The 17224-nt window shown below is 40.8% G+C and overlaps 2 protein-coding genes across 10 annotated transcripts in view; one reads left to right on the top strand and one right to left on the bottom strand.

Annotated features, from left to right (window-relative positions):
• The first annotated feature begins 1486 nt into the window (after positions 1-1486).
• COX6C (cytochrome c oxidase subunit 6C) lies at positions 1487-6845 on the top strand. Its single transcript, XM_014879765.2, has 4 exons — positions 1487-1588; positions 2190-2317; positions 3851-3972; positions 6720-6845. Exons 2-3 carry the CDS (start codon positions 2204-2206, stop codon positions 3968-3970), a joined length of 234 nt encoding a protein of 77 aa, XP_014735251.1. The 5' UTR covers positions 1487-1588; positions 2190-2203; the 3' UTR covers positions 3971-3972; positions 6720-6845.
• Positions 6846-9692: 2847 nt separating this feature from the next.
• Positions 9693-17224, bottom strand: part of VPS13B (vacuolar protein sorting 13 homolog B) — a 426148-nt gene continuing 418616 nt past the window's right edge. For all 9 annotated transcript variants that reach the window (XM_014879767.2, XM_088154920.1, XM_014879771.2 and 6 more), the window contains one exon: positions 9693-11691. In XM_014879767.2, coding sequence (XP_014735253.2) covers positions 11446-11691 — 246 coding nt within the window. In that variant the 3' untranslated portion in view covers positions 9693-11445. The remainder of the gene's footprint in view (positions 11692-17224) is intronic.

Below are 17224 nucleotides of genomic sequence, written 5' to 3'. Positions count from 1 at the left end.
TGCTGTGACCCTGTTATAGGAGGCCAACAAATCCAACAAATTCGTCAGGCACGATTTACCCTTGGTGATATATCTTGCCATTCTTTCTGCATGACATCGTTAACATTTGAGGTTTTTGTGTTAATCCACATGGGAAAAACTCTTAGACAGACATTCTTCATTTTGGTCTCAACTATTGTAACAAACTTTTCTTCAGTTTGAGAGAATGTTTTTCAAATTGCATCTATTCAAACTGCTGTTGCAAATAACATTCTTCCAGCTTGTAGCCACAGCTGTATGATTTCCCTCCGAAATTTTCTCCTGACACTTATTTCTTCTTAATTCTATCATAGGAAAAGAAACTCCTCTTCAGTTTTAGAGGTCCATCTCTCTCATTTGATGTCAGGATCTGCTGGCTTTGGCAAGGGACCAAAAGGCTTGAATGAATACTTCACTGCACAGGAGAGACTTGTTTTTTTAAGCCAGGAATTTATAGCATTCAGTGTAAATCCCACAGAGACTCCCCAGGAATACAAATGACAATTCCATGTGCAGGTGGCAATTAAATGGAAATCGTGAGCAAAGCACATGTTCCTAATTTCCAAGAAGGTACAAAAACTGTCTAAGAGACATCTAGAAAGGATTACAAATGGCTTCATTTCTTCCTAGGCTTGGCCAATAATTCCTGGCAAACTCTCTTTATAAACGCCTGAGTCGCTTCACCCAGCAATGTCACCCTGGGCATTCTTCAAGTGGGTGACTTGGTGTTCTCCCAGTCTTAATAGAATCACAAAACGGTTTTGGTAGGAAGGGACCTTTAAGACAGAAGAAAGGACGTGAACATGAGCCAGTGTGTGTCGAGGTGGCCAAGAAGACAAGTGGCATCCTGGCCGGCATCAGAAATTGTACGGCCAGCAGGACCAAGGCAGGGATTGTCCCCCCATATTCAGCTCTGGTGACTCCATCCCTTGAGCTGTGGGCTCAGTTCTGGGCCCTCAGTTGAGGAAGGACAGTGAGGAGCTGGAGCGTGTCCGGAGCAGGAGAGCGGGGCTGGGAAGGTCCGGAGCACAAGCGCCGTGCGGGGCAGCGGAGGGAGCTGGGGGCGCTCAGCCTGGAGCAAAGGAGGCTCGGGGGTGACCTGAGCGCTCCGGACAGCGCTGAAAGGAGGCTGAACCCGGGGGGGTCGGGCTCTTCTCACAGCCAACAGGTGACAGCACAAGAAGACATCGCCCCAAGCTGTGCCAGGGGTAGTTGGGGTTGGACATTAGGAGGAATTTCTTGACAGCAAAGACGATAAAACAAACATTAGAATGTGCTGCCTAGGGAGGTGGTGTTGTCGTCGTCCCTGGGGCTGTTTAAGAAAAGACTGCACTTGGCACTCAGTGCCAGGGCCTGTTTTATACGGTGCTGTTCGGTCCTAGCCTCGACTCGATGATATCAGACGCTTTTTCCAATTCTGCAGTTTGCTCCCGCACGCGCCCGCCACTGCGCCCGGCGGGCTTTGACCCACGCCGCCCGCCGTACGCCGCCTGCCCGCCGCGCATGCGGAGTAGCGGGGCTGCAGCAGGAGCGCGGCCGGCGGCGCGGAAGGACCTTGGTGGGCGCTGAGGTGAGGCTGCTGCCCGCTCCTGCCGCGGTTCCCGCTCTTCCCTCTTCCTGCCCTCATTCCATCTAACTTCCCTTATCATTCCCCACCCTTAGGGCCGCTAGCTGCCGCTCCTGGCTCGGCCGCGGCCCCGCAACAGTCCCATGACCTCTGCGCGTCCCTGAGGGTGGCGAAGCCGGGCCCGGCGGCGGCGGCGGCGGCTGCAGCGCGGGGCTTGGGCGCCCTGGGTACGGGGAACGGCGCGGGGCCTGTCCCCGGTGCTACTTAGAATGTCTTCTGACATAAACACTAGGACAGCAGGCCTGGGAGGGAAGACCTTGCGGGGAGCGCAGGATTTAGTGGGAACAACGAAGGCTAGCCTTAATTCCACAAGTACTGGGTGTAAGGAGTGTAAGAACTTAAACTAGAATTGTGTCATAAATAGGTTGTTCTTGAATTTTGTCCCTTAAATATTCTTATTGGAAGGTCAAACACACAGGACCACTGTTGCTTATATCGTGAAGAAGATTATTGCACAATACGAAAAGAGTGATCTTTCTGTAATACAGAAAATTGTTCTAAGTAGAGCTTCTCCCACCATTCTCTTATTTCCTTTTTCTTTCAGGAAATCCAGTCACCATGCCGGCTGCACTGTTGCCAAAGCCGCAAATGCGGGGCCTTTTGGCGAGGCGGATGAAGTTTCACCTCCTTGGGGCATTTTTGGTGTCTGTGGGATGTGCAACTTTGTACAAGGTGGGCACTGTAGTCATTCAGTTGGAAACTAGGCTCACTGTAATGTTTAAAGAATTCATAATATTTTTCTGTTGAGATTGGGTTGAGCTGTTCATAAGAATGGTTTAGTAATGTATTTTTGTAAGCATGTTTCCAAAGCACAAATAATCTTCCTAATCTTCATTTGAAGGAATGATATGAATAATCTGATGTTTCATGCTATGTGTTCAAGATCACGCAATTCGTGACAACCTTGAGTCTCCTAGTCCCAAAATGCACTTGACCATTCACAGTTGGTGCACGTTAACTCTAGATAGCTTGTGTTTTGGTCTGCCACAGTTTCTCAGGCTTGGAAGAGTTGTCCAATTCTTACTTTATCTCGTGACTGATTTCAGAGAACTTGTTCTTAAGCAATTTGGAAAACTCATCCTTCACACTGAAAATAGACCACATCAGGTTTTCCCACACTGCTTTCTGTCCTTGCTTATGAGGTATTGTGTGGAAAGGGAGCATTATGTTTCCAGAAAAAACCCTTATGGGTTTGACTTCTCATAAAGATAAGAGAAGTTCTTGAGTGCTCTTATTAAATAATTCTTGGATCTCATACACAAAACAAACAACACAGTGTGAGTTCTTGTGGAAGAACTAGGTCTTGGTTTTCCCACTGAACTCATGCATATACTATTAGCAGCATTCAAGTGCTCAGGAAGCTGTTGATAAAAGTGACAAGAAATTAAGTTAATTTCAGGTTTTCCACAACTTCTCAGAGCCGCAAATGTCTGTCAGAAACAATAAGCTCACACATGTGCTTAACACATCTGTTGAGAAGTAGACAAGCTTGTTTGTGGTCAGACTTAGAATATAATTTTTTAATAGTCATTTGACAGCCCCACATTAATACAGTGGTAAAGTGGAAGACGAAATTTAGAACAGGTAACATGGATCTCAGCAGTGTTTTACTTTGTTCCGTGTTAGATGCTGTTGTACAAACACACCTTGGAATTTTTAAAAAATTTCTGGGAGCTTTTTGAGTATATCCCTGTGCTTCAGGTGAATGGATGTCCAAGAAATGAAAACTGTGAAGATTTTATGTTGGTGACTTGGAAGAATGGCTTGGCAATCTTGTAAAATTTTACCAGATGTAGTTGACTTACAGTGTAGCTCAAATGTAGTCCTTCAGTGTAGGGTGCCATTTTATCCAGAGTTAGAGTTTTACAGCTGCCCATAGGCACCAAACTTGCCATAACGATATGTTTTGTGTATAAAACTATTAGCAGTGAGAGTGTTGGATGCAGATGGAGTGGTTTTGGATCTTGAAATTGTGATGTGCTACATTGTAACAGACTTTCTTTTTAAGGTTTTACTGCAGACATTTATTCTGACCAATGATCAGGCAGCCTGACCTGTGAGTTTTAACAGGAACAAAGGAATGTTTATAATTTGAGCTAAAGGTCTTTTAGATGAATATCAGCTGATAGAAGTTATGGAACTAACAGGAAAAAAACATGTTCATAAAGCTTTGTAAACTTTAATTTTCTGTGTGTTACTTTCCAGTTTGGAGTTGCTGAACCCAGAAAACGAGCTTATGCACAGTTCTATAGACACTATGATCCCGTGAAGGACTTTGAAGCCATGAAGGCAGCTGGTGTGCTTGAGAGTGCACCAGCCAAGTGATGGTAAGCTGCATCTGCAGGTAGTGAACTGCACTGCGTTAGAACAGCAGTAAGATGATGTCACCAAGATGTTGTGCTTCTGCTTGGGGGAGGGGTCTTCCTTTTTTTTCAGATCAAAAGGGGTTTCCAAAGAGAAGGGATACAAATTGCACTCAAGAGACCTCTGGGTAATAAAAAGGTGAAGAAACGGGGGACTGGGGAGTAAAGGCAGGATAGAAGCTCCTGAATACCTTTTGGGTAATTTGGTTAACTTTTGTGGTACAGGAGACAGTGATGATGCCAGGCCTTTGCCCTCCTCACATAACCATGGAGAGGAGACAAAGCTCTAATGTTAAACTCCAAGACTTGCCTGATTCCACACTTATGTTGATACTGTCACATCTTGAACTGGTTAGCTTGGGGCTGTCTGTATCTTCTGCTTGCATACTTGTGGTGGTACAGTGAGTGAGAAAATGGAGAGGCTGATTCTCTCTCATAGCATGCATCTTAATGTAAGAAACAGAGACAGCTTCTGCATATCATTTTGTATTTTGAAGTTGGTGAGAGGGGGAAGATAACTAGTCATGAGGGGAAATACATCTATATAAACACATATATATGTTAAAAAATCACGGTGGCATACAGCTCTGTGTACTAATAATCACATTTTTGCCATATTGTATGAAGCTTGAATAGAACTTTTTTTAGCACTTGACACTATCTTTCCTAGGAAAACTACCCAACTTTGTTCTCCCTTGCTAGTAACACTAGGAAAAAAGTCTTTATTTCAACTGTGTTGTAGTTATTAATAACTACACTCACTAAGCTGCACAAGCTGATGTGACAACTCAATATTAAGAGTTCCTCCCCCTTTCTTGGTGCAAATTTTTTACATTGAGTTCTCTGCTTCTCCTGAAATGACTTCATACTAATCTAGAAAGATAGTTTTTCATTCTTTTGGAATGTTTTCATATTGGGATCATTACGTGATAATCTGTGGCTTTAATTATCCTGGCCAGCTGGATTTTCTCAGCTTGTTTGCATGAAGCAACAAGATTGAATGAAAGATTTGTACTTAACACTGTGAATACTGAATTTTCTTCCATGACAACCTGCAACTATCTGGTTTCTGCTTAACACAATCACATAAAAAAACTCAGAGCTCCATCTTTTCTAAAATATTAGAAAAAAAGGTAAAAAACCCTTGTATCAGTCCCAGCTTTTGGTAGTGTTTTGGGTTTTTTTTTATTTTGTGAGAGTGGGATACTGCAGTTCTTCAGCTATGGCTGCAACAAAGATAAATTTACCTGGTTTAAATCTTGGTAATTCTGCCTCTAGTTCAGTCCTCTGGCTAATATATAGTCACTTTTAAACTTCTTTAGACACTGAAATTGCATTCTTTAGTCAGGTGGCCTTCATCAGTGTATTCTGAAGGGCCATCTGGTGGTAAAATCATTTGAAACAAACACTGTCAACAAGGATGCATGTTGAATATTTAATTCAAATCATGAGCAGGATTTATTTCACTACAAATAGAGCTCCATTCTCAGTCTGTGTTCACATTGGCAGCTTCAAAAAAATTGCACATTGTGTGCACCTGTTAAAATTAAATGTTTCCTGAACAATTTTTCAATTTCTTAATTGTACCAGCTCAAAAGAAAAAGTGGAAGACAAATTGTCTTTTGTGATTTTGCTTGAATTGCTGATGATTCTTACTGCTTAGCCTGCTTATGTAAGAACCGGTATTTTTTCCCTCCTTCGTAGTAGAGGTTGTTTTTGTTGCGCCTGCACATGAATACAAAAGTAGAAGGAGAAAACAATGCCAGTGTTTCAAATGTTTTGTAAAGGCTGTAAAAAAAAGGACAAGTACCCAGAACAGATGGAAGACATTTTCATTTGCCTCAGAAATTGAAATCTTGGCTGTTAAGAATTTTAAGCCTGCTTTTGGTGTAGTTACCTAAAGGATACAGTGATCATGCACACTCTACATCTCCCAGTTTACTGGAGCATGTGCTGTATGTGGCAGTACATACAGTGGCTTAACCTCACTAAATACTGTCTGTGGAAACAGTCCCAGAATTGAGGAAGGGATCGGGTGGGCAGGAAAGGGTTCATTAGTTAATAGTGGTAGCATGGCACTCTACACCAAGTTTGTTCCTGTTGGGCATGGAGGCACTTTGGCACCTCCCTGTGAATTCACACAGTTTCATTTGCTTGGTGTGGACTCTGGTGGTGATACTTGACAGTGGAAATTAAGTGCAGGTATAAATGTGAGGAGTATCTGGTATCTGCTGTGTGCTCAGCCATGGAATAAAGGGGGAAGCTCAGAGTTTGGTGCTAACCAATTTCATGACTCTTGTCATGGAGCACAGCTGGTCTTGGATTGTGTTCAGTATAATGGGGAGAAGCAATCTGAGTTTGGTTTTCTTCCTTCCTTGGTAGGATGCCTGCACCACTTGTTTCCTCTCTGGCTCCTATCTGAAAGCTGCATTCCTTTCTCCTTCAGGCCCTCAGCAAGACTGATTCAGTTACCAGTGCAGCATATATAGTGAATCTGATGTGCTGTGCAGTGTTCCAGCTCTTGATTTGTTCCATGTTTCACTTCTGTTAGCCACATGAAGGGTGTGTGAAGCTTCAAGCATCAGGAAATAACGGGGAATTCCTCTAGACTAAACTACTGCATAAACATTTCTCTCTGCTGCTTTGCATTCATACATACTAATATGTTTACTTTGTCCATCATAACTTAATGGGCTTTTTTTATCTTGCAGATTCCCTTCAGTTCAAGGAGACTTGATGACTGAACCTTATTTGTTCACTGAAGTGTAAAGTGAAATGCAGTTCAGTGCATGGCACGCTCTAATGCAGCTCAATAAATAAAATACTTATGTCAGTGACATTTAATTGTCTTTTTTAATGTAGAAATACTTAAAGGGCCAGGTGCTGGGTGGAGAAAGAGTGGTGGAGAGTCTTCAGAACTTGCCCAGGATGACTAAGTCAGTCTTTCCTCCAGGAGTTATTTGCATCTCTGTTTGGCCAAATTTCACATTTGATAGCACAATATATCCCTAAGCAGTGAGAGCTAGTTTGTCCCAGCTGCTTATGGGAATGTGCAAGAGGAGAGATGTTGCAGGAAGGGAGAGGATGATGTCTGGAGGGGTCTCTGTTACCTCTGGCTTCACAAGGTGAGCTGACCTTGAGAGGAAAGAATTTGGCTAGAAATTCTAGAAATACACCAGCCAACCTTTTTGTCTTTTTCTGCTGTCATCACTGTATTGTCTTCCTTAAATCAGCAAACTGTTACAGCAAGACTTACAGACTCTGCAACTGCTCATTCTTACACATGGTGTATTAGTTACTCTAATTGGAAAATGACTCCAAACTGCAGGCATGTTCCCATATAATTGATGTAGAAGAGGAAAAGGGGTACAGGCAGACCAAGTAAATACTGTATTATGGTAATAAAATCTTGGCATGCTGCTTTAGTCATATATCATCTTTTTAATATCTGAAGTAGCTAAGCATAGTTTGGATCTCTGCTACGTTCTGTGCAGTCTGAGACATGATGCTGTGTCTTGGGCCATGATAACCTGTCAGTGAGAACAGGCTTTGTCATTGCCTGTTGCTCAGGATGAAGAAGGTACTAGGGCTGCAGCTTTTGCTTGCTGAATGTGGATGCTTAGGAGAGCAGGCAAAAGCTGACTGCATGAAAGGGAGGAAGTCTTTGTATGAAGCAGCATGACAAATTAGGCCATCTGTGTTGTATTTGAAGGTCTTCGGTTCAAATCCTGTTTGGAGTAACTTATTATTTTACATGGATCATTAACTACTTAACACTTAATAGGTATCCTTGAACAACATTTGGACTAATGAAAGCACATAAGTAATGTATGTGATCCAGAACATTTTATAGAGCAACATGGGATTTTCTTTAAACTTCCCATGCAGACACTGCTTCCTTTAACCAAAGAAAGAATTTGACATTAGTGATGCAGGGGAAACCATCTAGTAATCAAAATACCCCAGCTCCTATAAATGTAAACCAGAGCTTAACAATAGCAAATGATACCCATCCATCTTCCCAATGTGCGGTATAAACAGTGTAGGCCATTAAGTACTGACTAACATTTTCTCAGGCCTGTCTGCAGGTTTAAATAGCCAGAGATCTTCAGTCTTACTGACAGCTTCAGAGGCAAAGAAACTTGCTACTGCCAGGTGTGCAGGCTAAGACATTACTTCCCTTGTCAGTCTAGGCCCTGTATTCTTGCTATGAATTAATTTACTGTTAAATTCTTTGTTTCTTCTAAATTCTTGTAGCCAGCAACAATTTAGTCTGTGTTCCTTCAGCTACCAGCTTGTGATTTAAAGATAGGAGAGTTTTGTGACTGAAGGCAATTTTTGACAGATACAGGGAGCTCAGGGATGTCTCTGGCTAAATGTATTTAACAAAGAAAGGTGAGTTCTAACTTCTGTGGCTGTGCTTTGAGAGTCTGCAGGCTGCTTTCTGGATGCAGTCTGGTTTCACACTGGATGCAAGGCAGGGACTTCCCTTAAGCAGGCAATGCCAGCCAATCCACAGCTTGCTTTCCTCTGGAGTAGGAAGAGTGCAAAGCTGGATACCTTACCTGCTTTTCTGAAAACAGCACCAACCCACCAGTTTTCCTTACTTCCTTTTTTTTTTTTTTTTTTTTTTTTTTCCTATGTCAGCAAGAGTTCAGCTAATTCTGTCATACAATTGGAGTGGGACATAAAAGTACAAGACCTGTGAGTTAGACCCTAATCAGTTGCTTGTCACAGGGTCTGGCATTCTGTTTCTAGGAGATACAGAGCTGAAAAACATGCTTGGCTGTTCTTGGAGACTATCCCAAGTGTCTGAAGGTTTTTGCTATATTTATGTATTAAATGATATATAAAAAGGAATTATTTGACCCAAACTGCTTTGGGAAAGGTTTTGCCTGACTATGCCTTCAAATTTTTTGGCTAGCTTACTTTATTCTCGAGGAGTGTTTGAGGAGTGATTGATTGTTCTGGAAACAAACTAAAAAGATAGATTTGAAGTTGTGAGCTCTCCAGGTCTAAAGAGTGTTATGAGAGTAGGCATGTTTTAAGAGTACACATTGCACTGCTTTAGCAGCTAAGTACAGGCAGCTGCTCTTTGGACAACTTTGTTTTCATAGTTCACACAGCTCATATGTAGGAGAGGTTGATTTATGTGCCTTCCCCACTCGTTTCCATCCATGTGGTCAGAAGGGGGAGAAAGAACCTGCATAATGCAGTAAAGATGCAGCTCAATTCACTGAAGAAAAGTGTAATTTAAGCAAGTGTTTATTCCAGGAGAATGTAATTCAGGAAAAACACAAATGTATTTTAAAACAATGGCTGAAATCTACAAACTTTTAGAAATGAAACTGCTGTTCCTCATTTTTTACAGGTGTGTTTGCATCCCCTTGGCTTGTCTGTGTACTCCATAAATAAGGAACAGATTAGCCTAATTGAAACGGTGACTACAGTGCTGTTTTCATTCAGTTAGTCACAAAAGCATAAAACTTTTCAGCACACGTTTTTGGCAGGCTAGTCACCAGTTTTTACTTCCAAAGTATTGTCATGATCTATTGCATTTTCTGGTACACTACAAAGTCCAGTGACCAACTGGGACCTAATGGGGTCCTTGTGAAGCTTGTACATCAGTCCTGTCATTGTTCTACACCTTGTAACTGAATGAATACACAGCTCACAAGAACAAGTATTACAGGAATAGCTTTATTATCTTTAAACAATTTAATTATATTACAATTTATCCATCAATATGCAAAATTAGAAGTATTAAACAACTTCCATAAAATATTCAAGAATGAAGCACATGTGTGTGTGTATATATACATATACTTTTTTAAACAGTGTTATTTAAACAATGACTAAGTTATTAAATAATTGTATGAAATGTTGATAATGGATGGGCTTATTTCACAGTCAGAAAAGGACAATGCAGAACCCAGCCTCCTTTATTCTCAGTAGATGAGTGACACAGCTTTTAGAAATATCTTTTAACAAAACAGAACTCAAGAGAAAAACATTGCAGTTACTACATTCTTATTTACTGTGCATTTGGTCATATCAAGTATGCATAGAAGTTATTAACTATAAAGCATATGCTCCAAATGGTGATCAGAATTTATTCCAGTTTTTAACTCCAATTCCAGCCACGTTCAGGAATCTCCAGACAAAATTAATTTTGGTAAGCGTATAGAAAAGTAAACATGCATAGTTGGAAACCAAGTAAGTTTTTGGTTTTAAAATGAAATCGCCATAGCCAGATTTGGTTTATAAAGTAATCTAACTGTGCCCAGAGCCTGATTTCTTGTCTTCTACAATAAATACAGGTGTTTAACATATATCTGTAAGTGTATTGTGATGGCATCATTAACTGTTAACGTAATTGGTGCCTGTAGGTCCATAGTTTTAAATCAGCTTTAAAGAAATCTCACTTTGCTTTGTACATACTTGAAAGGTCACATTTCTTAATATCCAGTTTTTATCAGTTCGAAGATGATAAGCATAAAATGAATTAGGGCTGAAGGGAGCACATACAATGTAGTGGTGGCAGATCAGAAATATGCAAGACCCCACAAGGTGTACTTAGCACCTGCACATCTGGGTTACACTGAGTTTGGAGATTTTAAGGAGACAGCTCTGTTTCTTAAATTTTTGAACTGCATGTTACTGGCTTCCATCTAATGAACAGACAATGCACAGTCATACATACATTGAAAGTACTTCTGAAAATTTGATGGTGGATAAAATAAAGTTTCTGTATACAGACAGTTTTAAAAATAAAGTCATGTTGTAGTTCATGTTTTGTTCTCCAAACCACACAAAGGCACTAGTTTACATTATGGACTAATGTCCTGCAAAACTTCAGTCAAATAAAGGAAGCTATTTTAAGGTTAAAGTGGTGCTAAAACCCAGCTGTCACTAGTAACTTAAACCAGCCACACTGGGTTTTTCAGATTTAGTGGGGGAAAATGTTTTGCCTCAGGACGCACATGTTGCGAGAGTGTGGGTGTGGGGGGAAAGGCTCAGCCTTGAGCAAGTTTTTACAGCTGAGTTATAAACCTGGTTTATAACAGAAACTGGCAGACCCTAAAATATGATCTAGAGGTATTGATACACATTTCTGTGTGTGGTAAAAATGTCCGTATGCACATAATTTTTCCCTATTCTCTAATTTTTGGTTATCAAAAAGAAAAAGGATTTTGATTAAGCTGTAGTCCTAGGCTGTTCCTTCTCACTTTATTCGTTTGCCAGAACACTTTCCTTCCAGCACTAGTATTTTGGCTAGGTAACAGGAATGTTGTCAAGATTAGAAAAGCTATTGGGCTTTGTTATCAATTTCTACCTCCTCAAAAATTATATGTATCCCTACTTGATGTTGGTTACTGCAGAGAAAGCATTGCTTTCAAACTGATAAGGTATTACTACACGAACCAGAAATAACTATTAATTAAATCCTTTCCTCAAGGCTTTATTTTTCACCATGGTGAATTTGCTAATGAATACTTGGGCAAAATTTGGGTCAACTACATAGTGATAGGTTTTTGTTATAGTCAGGGGCTGTTCAGTGGCCACGGTCTGCGGGGCTGTCGCTGTGGCGGTGCTGGGAGCGAGGTGACACGATGTCTTTGTGATGTACTCCACGAGGCGGTTGTACTGCTGCTCTGACAGCCTCTCTCTGGCTCCCTCGGCCTGAAATCAGATAAGAAACAATACTTACTGAGTATCTGACAGTAACTGAACTAAGTAGCAAGGACAATAACTTCCACATTTCACTGATAAAAATCTTCCTGCCTGAAATCTTACAATAGTTTAAGGGATTTTTTTAATCATGAATGTTCTCCCATAGCTGAGTCCCTAGTGAATTAGTCCTCTCCTCTGCTCTTTTGGACTTCTGAGAAGCTCTAACTCTGCCACAGAAAATTTTAGCAGTATCTTTTGAGAATTGGTTAAGAGTAGAACTTTACAACAGATCAACTCCTTGTATACAGCAAAGGCATTGAAATCCCTTTTAGAAAAATGTCAGTAGCTCTTGGCAAGGCTTATCATACAGAAATTCTATTTAACTAAAATACTTTAGTCTTTAACTTACTTCATTTAAAATAAAAACTAGAAGCTACCTTCCAAGTGAATTTTCTATGGCAGGATATAGCCATCTGCTTCTGGCAAAAAAACCTCCATTCACACAAGGACATTTTTCTAAACAAAAGAGTTCTACTAAAGATGATTTAGGCATTTTGTTTCTGAAGAAGGCATTAAGGGATCTGTGTCTTGCAGGCTAAAATAGGTAGAAGTTGTTTAATGTCTTAGGAAGAGGAATGCAAGCGACCTACCCTAGTGGGAAAAAATACAGTAAATCAAGTACTGTCATCATATGGTTCCAACCAGATAAACTATTATCCAGAAAAGCTATGAGCAAACCTGGCTTTGGAAGATCAATCTGCTGTGCCCTTATTTTTGAAGAAGTTGAAGATGACTATGACTAGCTTGAGAAGGGAAGGCAAACAAGCAGGCGTAAGCTGGTTGCATGGTTTAAAAAACCTGTATTTTGGAATTCCCACCATGGATACTACAGTAGTATGAAAAGATAATTCATTCAAAATAGAAGTTATTTCCAAAATATGACAATGAAGAAAAAGGTAGCAGCTATAATACAGCTAGGGTGTGATGCTTCCTTATTTTACACTTGGAGAATTGCTGACCAGTTCCATTTTTGTAGGATTTAAAATTTCCTTGCTGGACATCATGCTAAGGATTTAAAGACTGTTATCTTCTGCCTGTCTTTCAGGGAGTTTTACAGGTCTTGTTAGACAGAATGATATTTTCAAACTGTCATTCAATTTAACATCCACAATCAATATCTTATCATGTCTCTGGACTGCAAGAAGACTAATTTAAATACTCTGCTGCTTTTCTGAAGAAAGAATAAATATGACTGATAGTGACAGGTGTCACATTCACATGAAAAAAGTCCCCTCTGGTTTTTTTTACTATGCCTTTGGAGATGGATTTGCTGCTCAGCAAGTAGAAACACTCCTGTTTTCAATCATCATCACAAAATTGCTAAAGGAAGCAGGCTCATGAACAAGCTCAGAAGTTTAAGGTTGAAGCCTGTGCCTAAAAACAGCGGAAATGATGAAATGGGCAGAGGAAAGGGCTGTTTCCATGAACGACCTTAAGGGAAGGAAAAATCAGAAGGCAGACTGCTGCAGCAGACTCACAGCTAACAGTGGAGAATGGTGTTTGAACCACGTCTTTGGTCTGGTGGCTCAGTAAAAGTATCTCAGCAATCAGTCTGTTTCAGCAGTTGAAAGGAGAGAAATATGCTGAAGTACCACCTATGTAAACTGGATTTTAAGTTACAGAGTAAATCTTGCATGTAGGTGGCTTCACACTTTTCCCTGATTTCTCCTAGGGAGGTAAGCCCAGGGACAGCTGGGTTCTGCCTCCACATTGACCAGAAGATCTTGCTCACCAAAGGGGACAGAAATGGTGCTGGCATCCTACTCACCTACTTCTGTGAACCCATTCTTCATTCAGCCCCAAGTTATTTTCCACAGATACAGCATAATTATTCTGGAGGAAATATTAACTATGGTTGAATGGTCTTCCAAAGTAACTGGGACCCTACTTGCTTTTAGATGACTTCATCTGTAACTGTCTGCTTCTGCAGCCAGTTTCAGTTTGGCTTATATTTTCAAGACAAGAAAGATTTGGAATTGATGTTATTCTATATTTTTTCCTAAATGGGACCTAAGATTGTCACTAAGTGCCCTCACTTGCTGCTTTGAACATTTATCATATTGATATCCAGATCACTTAAGGATTTAAAACTTGATCAAGGCTTGCTTAATGCACCTCCTAGAGGAGTATTACAGATATCATGTCCCTTCATATTACAAGGCTATACTTTTGGGTTAAGAACTCCAGTATTTTTAAAAAATTCCTCCCATTATGATTTATAATGAATAAGCCTTCAGCAATTCTAAGTCCACAACAGCTACAGCACCTGTGCTGTGCAGTCCAGATGGGTGTAGCAATGATTTACTCCTCTGTAAGGAGATCCAGCTCTTTAGGATTTTTTTTCCATTGCTTTGAGAAATCCAAAGATTGGTTTTCAGCTCCAAAGATGATAACATGTAGGACTCACAAAAAAAATCTGGAATATCTGAAATTCCAGGGCCCTTCAATTTTTTGTTGACTTCTTGATGTTATGAGCTATACCAAGAGCAGCTGGAAGAGCAGGCCTTTTGAGTTTGACATCTGTCTGGAAACAAGCAGTGTCTCAATTACTTTGGAAGATAATCCAAATACAATTAATGCTTCCCTTTCAATAACAAACTTGTCAGTGCCAGAGTTTTTAAGAATCCATCCAGGCTATTCCTATCCAGATGGATTAAGTTATATATTGTGGAGGCGAACAAGGCATCAGGCAAACCTATTGCTGAAGGAGTCAAAATATGCTCTATAACATCTCTGGTGATTACAGCTGTAGAATAACTCATGTTTTGTTTCTTAACTGTTCCAAGAAGTTGAGGAGAGGGAATGAGAGAAACTGTTTTGGGCAGAGCTGAAACAAAACTCTTGGCAATTATTTTTGTGAGCAGTAATGCAAAAAAAGTGGATTTTTATAGCCTTGAAATGAAATGTTTCAATTTGTTGTATTATTTCTAGCATCTTTGACTAAATTAATCAGAAAAATAGAGATAACTTACATTTGGTAACATTAGCTCTGTTTTGCAAAACTCAAAATAACATTTTGGTTGACCTGACTGGGCATTTTCCAGCTAAAAGTGAGGCCATCTTTGCAAATGTCATCGTGCACAGACATGTCTGCACCTCTGCTGAGGACACCTTCACTGCCACACAATGGCCTACTGTGAATACTGAGGAGTTGTGCCTATCGAGGCATCACTGCAGCATCGAGGCTGCTTATCTGCAAGTCACAACTTGTTCCTCCTAAGGTTCCTTTTCCTAATCACATCTGCAGACTTTGTAGGAGCTCTTGTCAGGAAGCTGAAGGGAAGCCCTGGCTCCCATCAGCACCAGTGCTGCACGTGACACCCAGACCACAGATTCAGCTGCAGGAAGGAAATCACCACGTATGAGATCTCCCAATCAATTAACAAAACATAGTAAATATTAATTACAAAACACTCTAAGTAATTACTAAAACTGCATATGAAGCTTTTTGGAATTTTTTATTGCATAGCTGCCTTAGTTGCCTTAACATTAAAAAATTCAAATTTTTTTATTCTGTTTCTTTCAACTGCTCCTCCTCACAGCATATTTCTTTCATTTTTAACAGGAATTTCAGTGTCAGTGTCTGCATTCTGAAGGATTATTTTGCCAGGTCTGTTTTGTACAGCATCACTCAGCTTTTGCTGTCTTGCCATCACTGACTTGGCTCCACCTGGGACACAGGCACTTTTCCCACTTTTCCCATGCCATACATTTTCACTGCATTCTCAAGAGCCTGTATCAGCAAAAGAGATGCTGTACTCAGGCTGGGGGGCTCAAGGCTTACAGCTCCTAGAGCTCCCTTGCTGCACCACTTGAGTAGGACTCACATTTCCATCCAGAACTTCAGAAAAAATGATGTATTTGTTCCAGTACCTCCAAAGGAGGGTATGAGCTTGTGAGTGGGGTAACATTGGACTCTGCTCATGCCATACAGGGTTGCTCTATGCATTCAGGAGCCCCGCTTGCCCATAAATCCTACACATTCCCAGTTGTAGCACTTGTGGGGACTAGAATTAGGCTCCCTGTCCCTTGCCTTCCCTTCTCCCAAACAGGCAGACCCTCAGCACCCTTCATCACCCACCTACAGCAACCTTTGGGCAAGCTGCCCTTCCCCCACAGCATCAGCCTACTCCTCACCTCTTGGAAAACCAGACAACAAAGGCAACACTCCAATCCAATAAAAAAAAAATCTGGGCTGGTGCTAAAGTTTGGGTTAGGATAGGTTGAGTGCATCCAGTGCCTTAGTGAGAACAACTTATCTTCTTCTTCCCTCCAGGACAGTAGCTCTGGACTGAGCAGGACAGTTTGGACTCTGATAATCTGATGTGTGCCTCCACCAACCACTCAGCACTCAGGGACAAAAAGAGCTGAGCTTTGCCCACTTGCTTCACAATTTAAGTAATCCCTCATGTAGCTTTGTGGTGAGAGAAGGCAACTTCAGTCAACAGTTCTCTGTGAGACTGAGGTTAGTGGAAAGACAATAAATATAAATAGAGAATTCAGCACTAAAGAAAGCTTTCACAAAAGTATTCAAGTGCTGTCACGATACAGATTAAGTCCTTGCTGAAATCGACAGCAAAACTCTTCAGTGACTTCAGCAAAGTTAAGGTTTGACAGAAGGTGCTCCTACTTTTTGTCACACCTCATACTTCACGGCTTTTATATGTTATTTTCTTATATTTGAAACAGAAATTTCTGGTATAGCAGTCTATAAACTACCTGGCACACTTTTATAAAAACTGGGACATGCATGTTTGTTTTTGAAATGGTCTCTCATATGATTCTACTTGAGAATTTAATACAATAAACATTGTTTCCCGAAAGTGTAAAAATATAACATTCTTCTGCCATTAGAAGAAGATAATTAATCCAAAAAACCTCAGTATTCAAATGGCTTAGACATCTTTCAACATGAAGATGAAGGGTTTGTGCTCTTACTGGCAAACACTTGGTGCATGCAATCTCAGAGGACTAATCCAGCTTAAAGCTAGCATTTGCAGAAGAAGGAAGATCTAAGGAAGTAAACAGAGCCAAACAAGACCACTGTGCTAGAGGAGACAAGATAAAAGCACACTGAAAGGACCATCAGCATCACTGAACTGTTCATGGAATTCTCAGAAGAACAAAAGCAACTGCTTTTGCTGGGACTTTGTAGGCACAGGGAGCAAGGCTGGCTTGCCAAACAATGGACACCTCGTGCATATGTAGCCATGAGAACCTTTTCAGAAAAGATGTGGTGCTTACCAAGAACTCAAATTTCCTCTACTTTTTCCCTCAGAAAATTCCTGTCATAGATATGGTATATCATGATCAGTAAGAGGATAGAAGGGAGGACACACATTCCTTTCATCCAAAGGGCAACACAGCCAACTATGAGGTGTAGATCTCCTGGTTTGGCACTTCAACCTCTGGCCTCCCAGCCCAAAGATGAGTATTCCCACTGCCAAAAGCATCAGCATCAGTGTAACTTCACCTTTGAATG

This window comes from Sturnus vulgaris, chromosome 1 (assembly GCF_052056855.1).
Source record: "Sturnus vulgaris isolate bStuVul1 chromosome 1, bStuVul1.hap1, whole genome shotgun sequence".
In the NCBI taxonomy this organism is placed as follows: domain Eukaryota; kingdom Metazoa; phylum Chordata; class Aves; order Passeriformes; family Sturnidae; genus Sturnus; species Sturnus vulgaris.
The sequence above is the reverse complement of the archived record's forward strand: the minus strand, read 5'-3'. Positions and strand labels throughout refer to the sequence as shown.

What these genes read in the sequence shown, in the direction of transcription:
- COX6C (XM_014879765.2), top strand. Translation starts at nt 2,204, where the DNA reads ATGCCGGCTGCACTGTTGCCAAAGCCGCAAATGCGGGGCCTTTTGGCG. An exon ending in GATGTGCAACTTTGTACAAG is followed by an intron (nt 2,318 to 3,850) that starts GTGGGCACTGTA and finishes GTTACTTTCCAG; the next exon opens with TTTGGAGTTGCTGAACCCAG.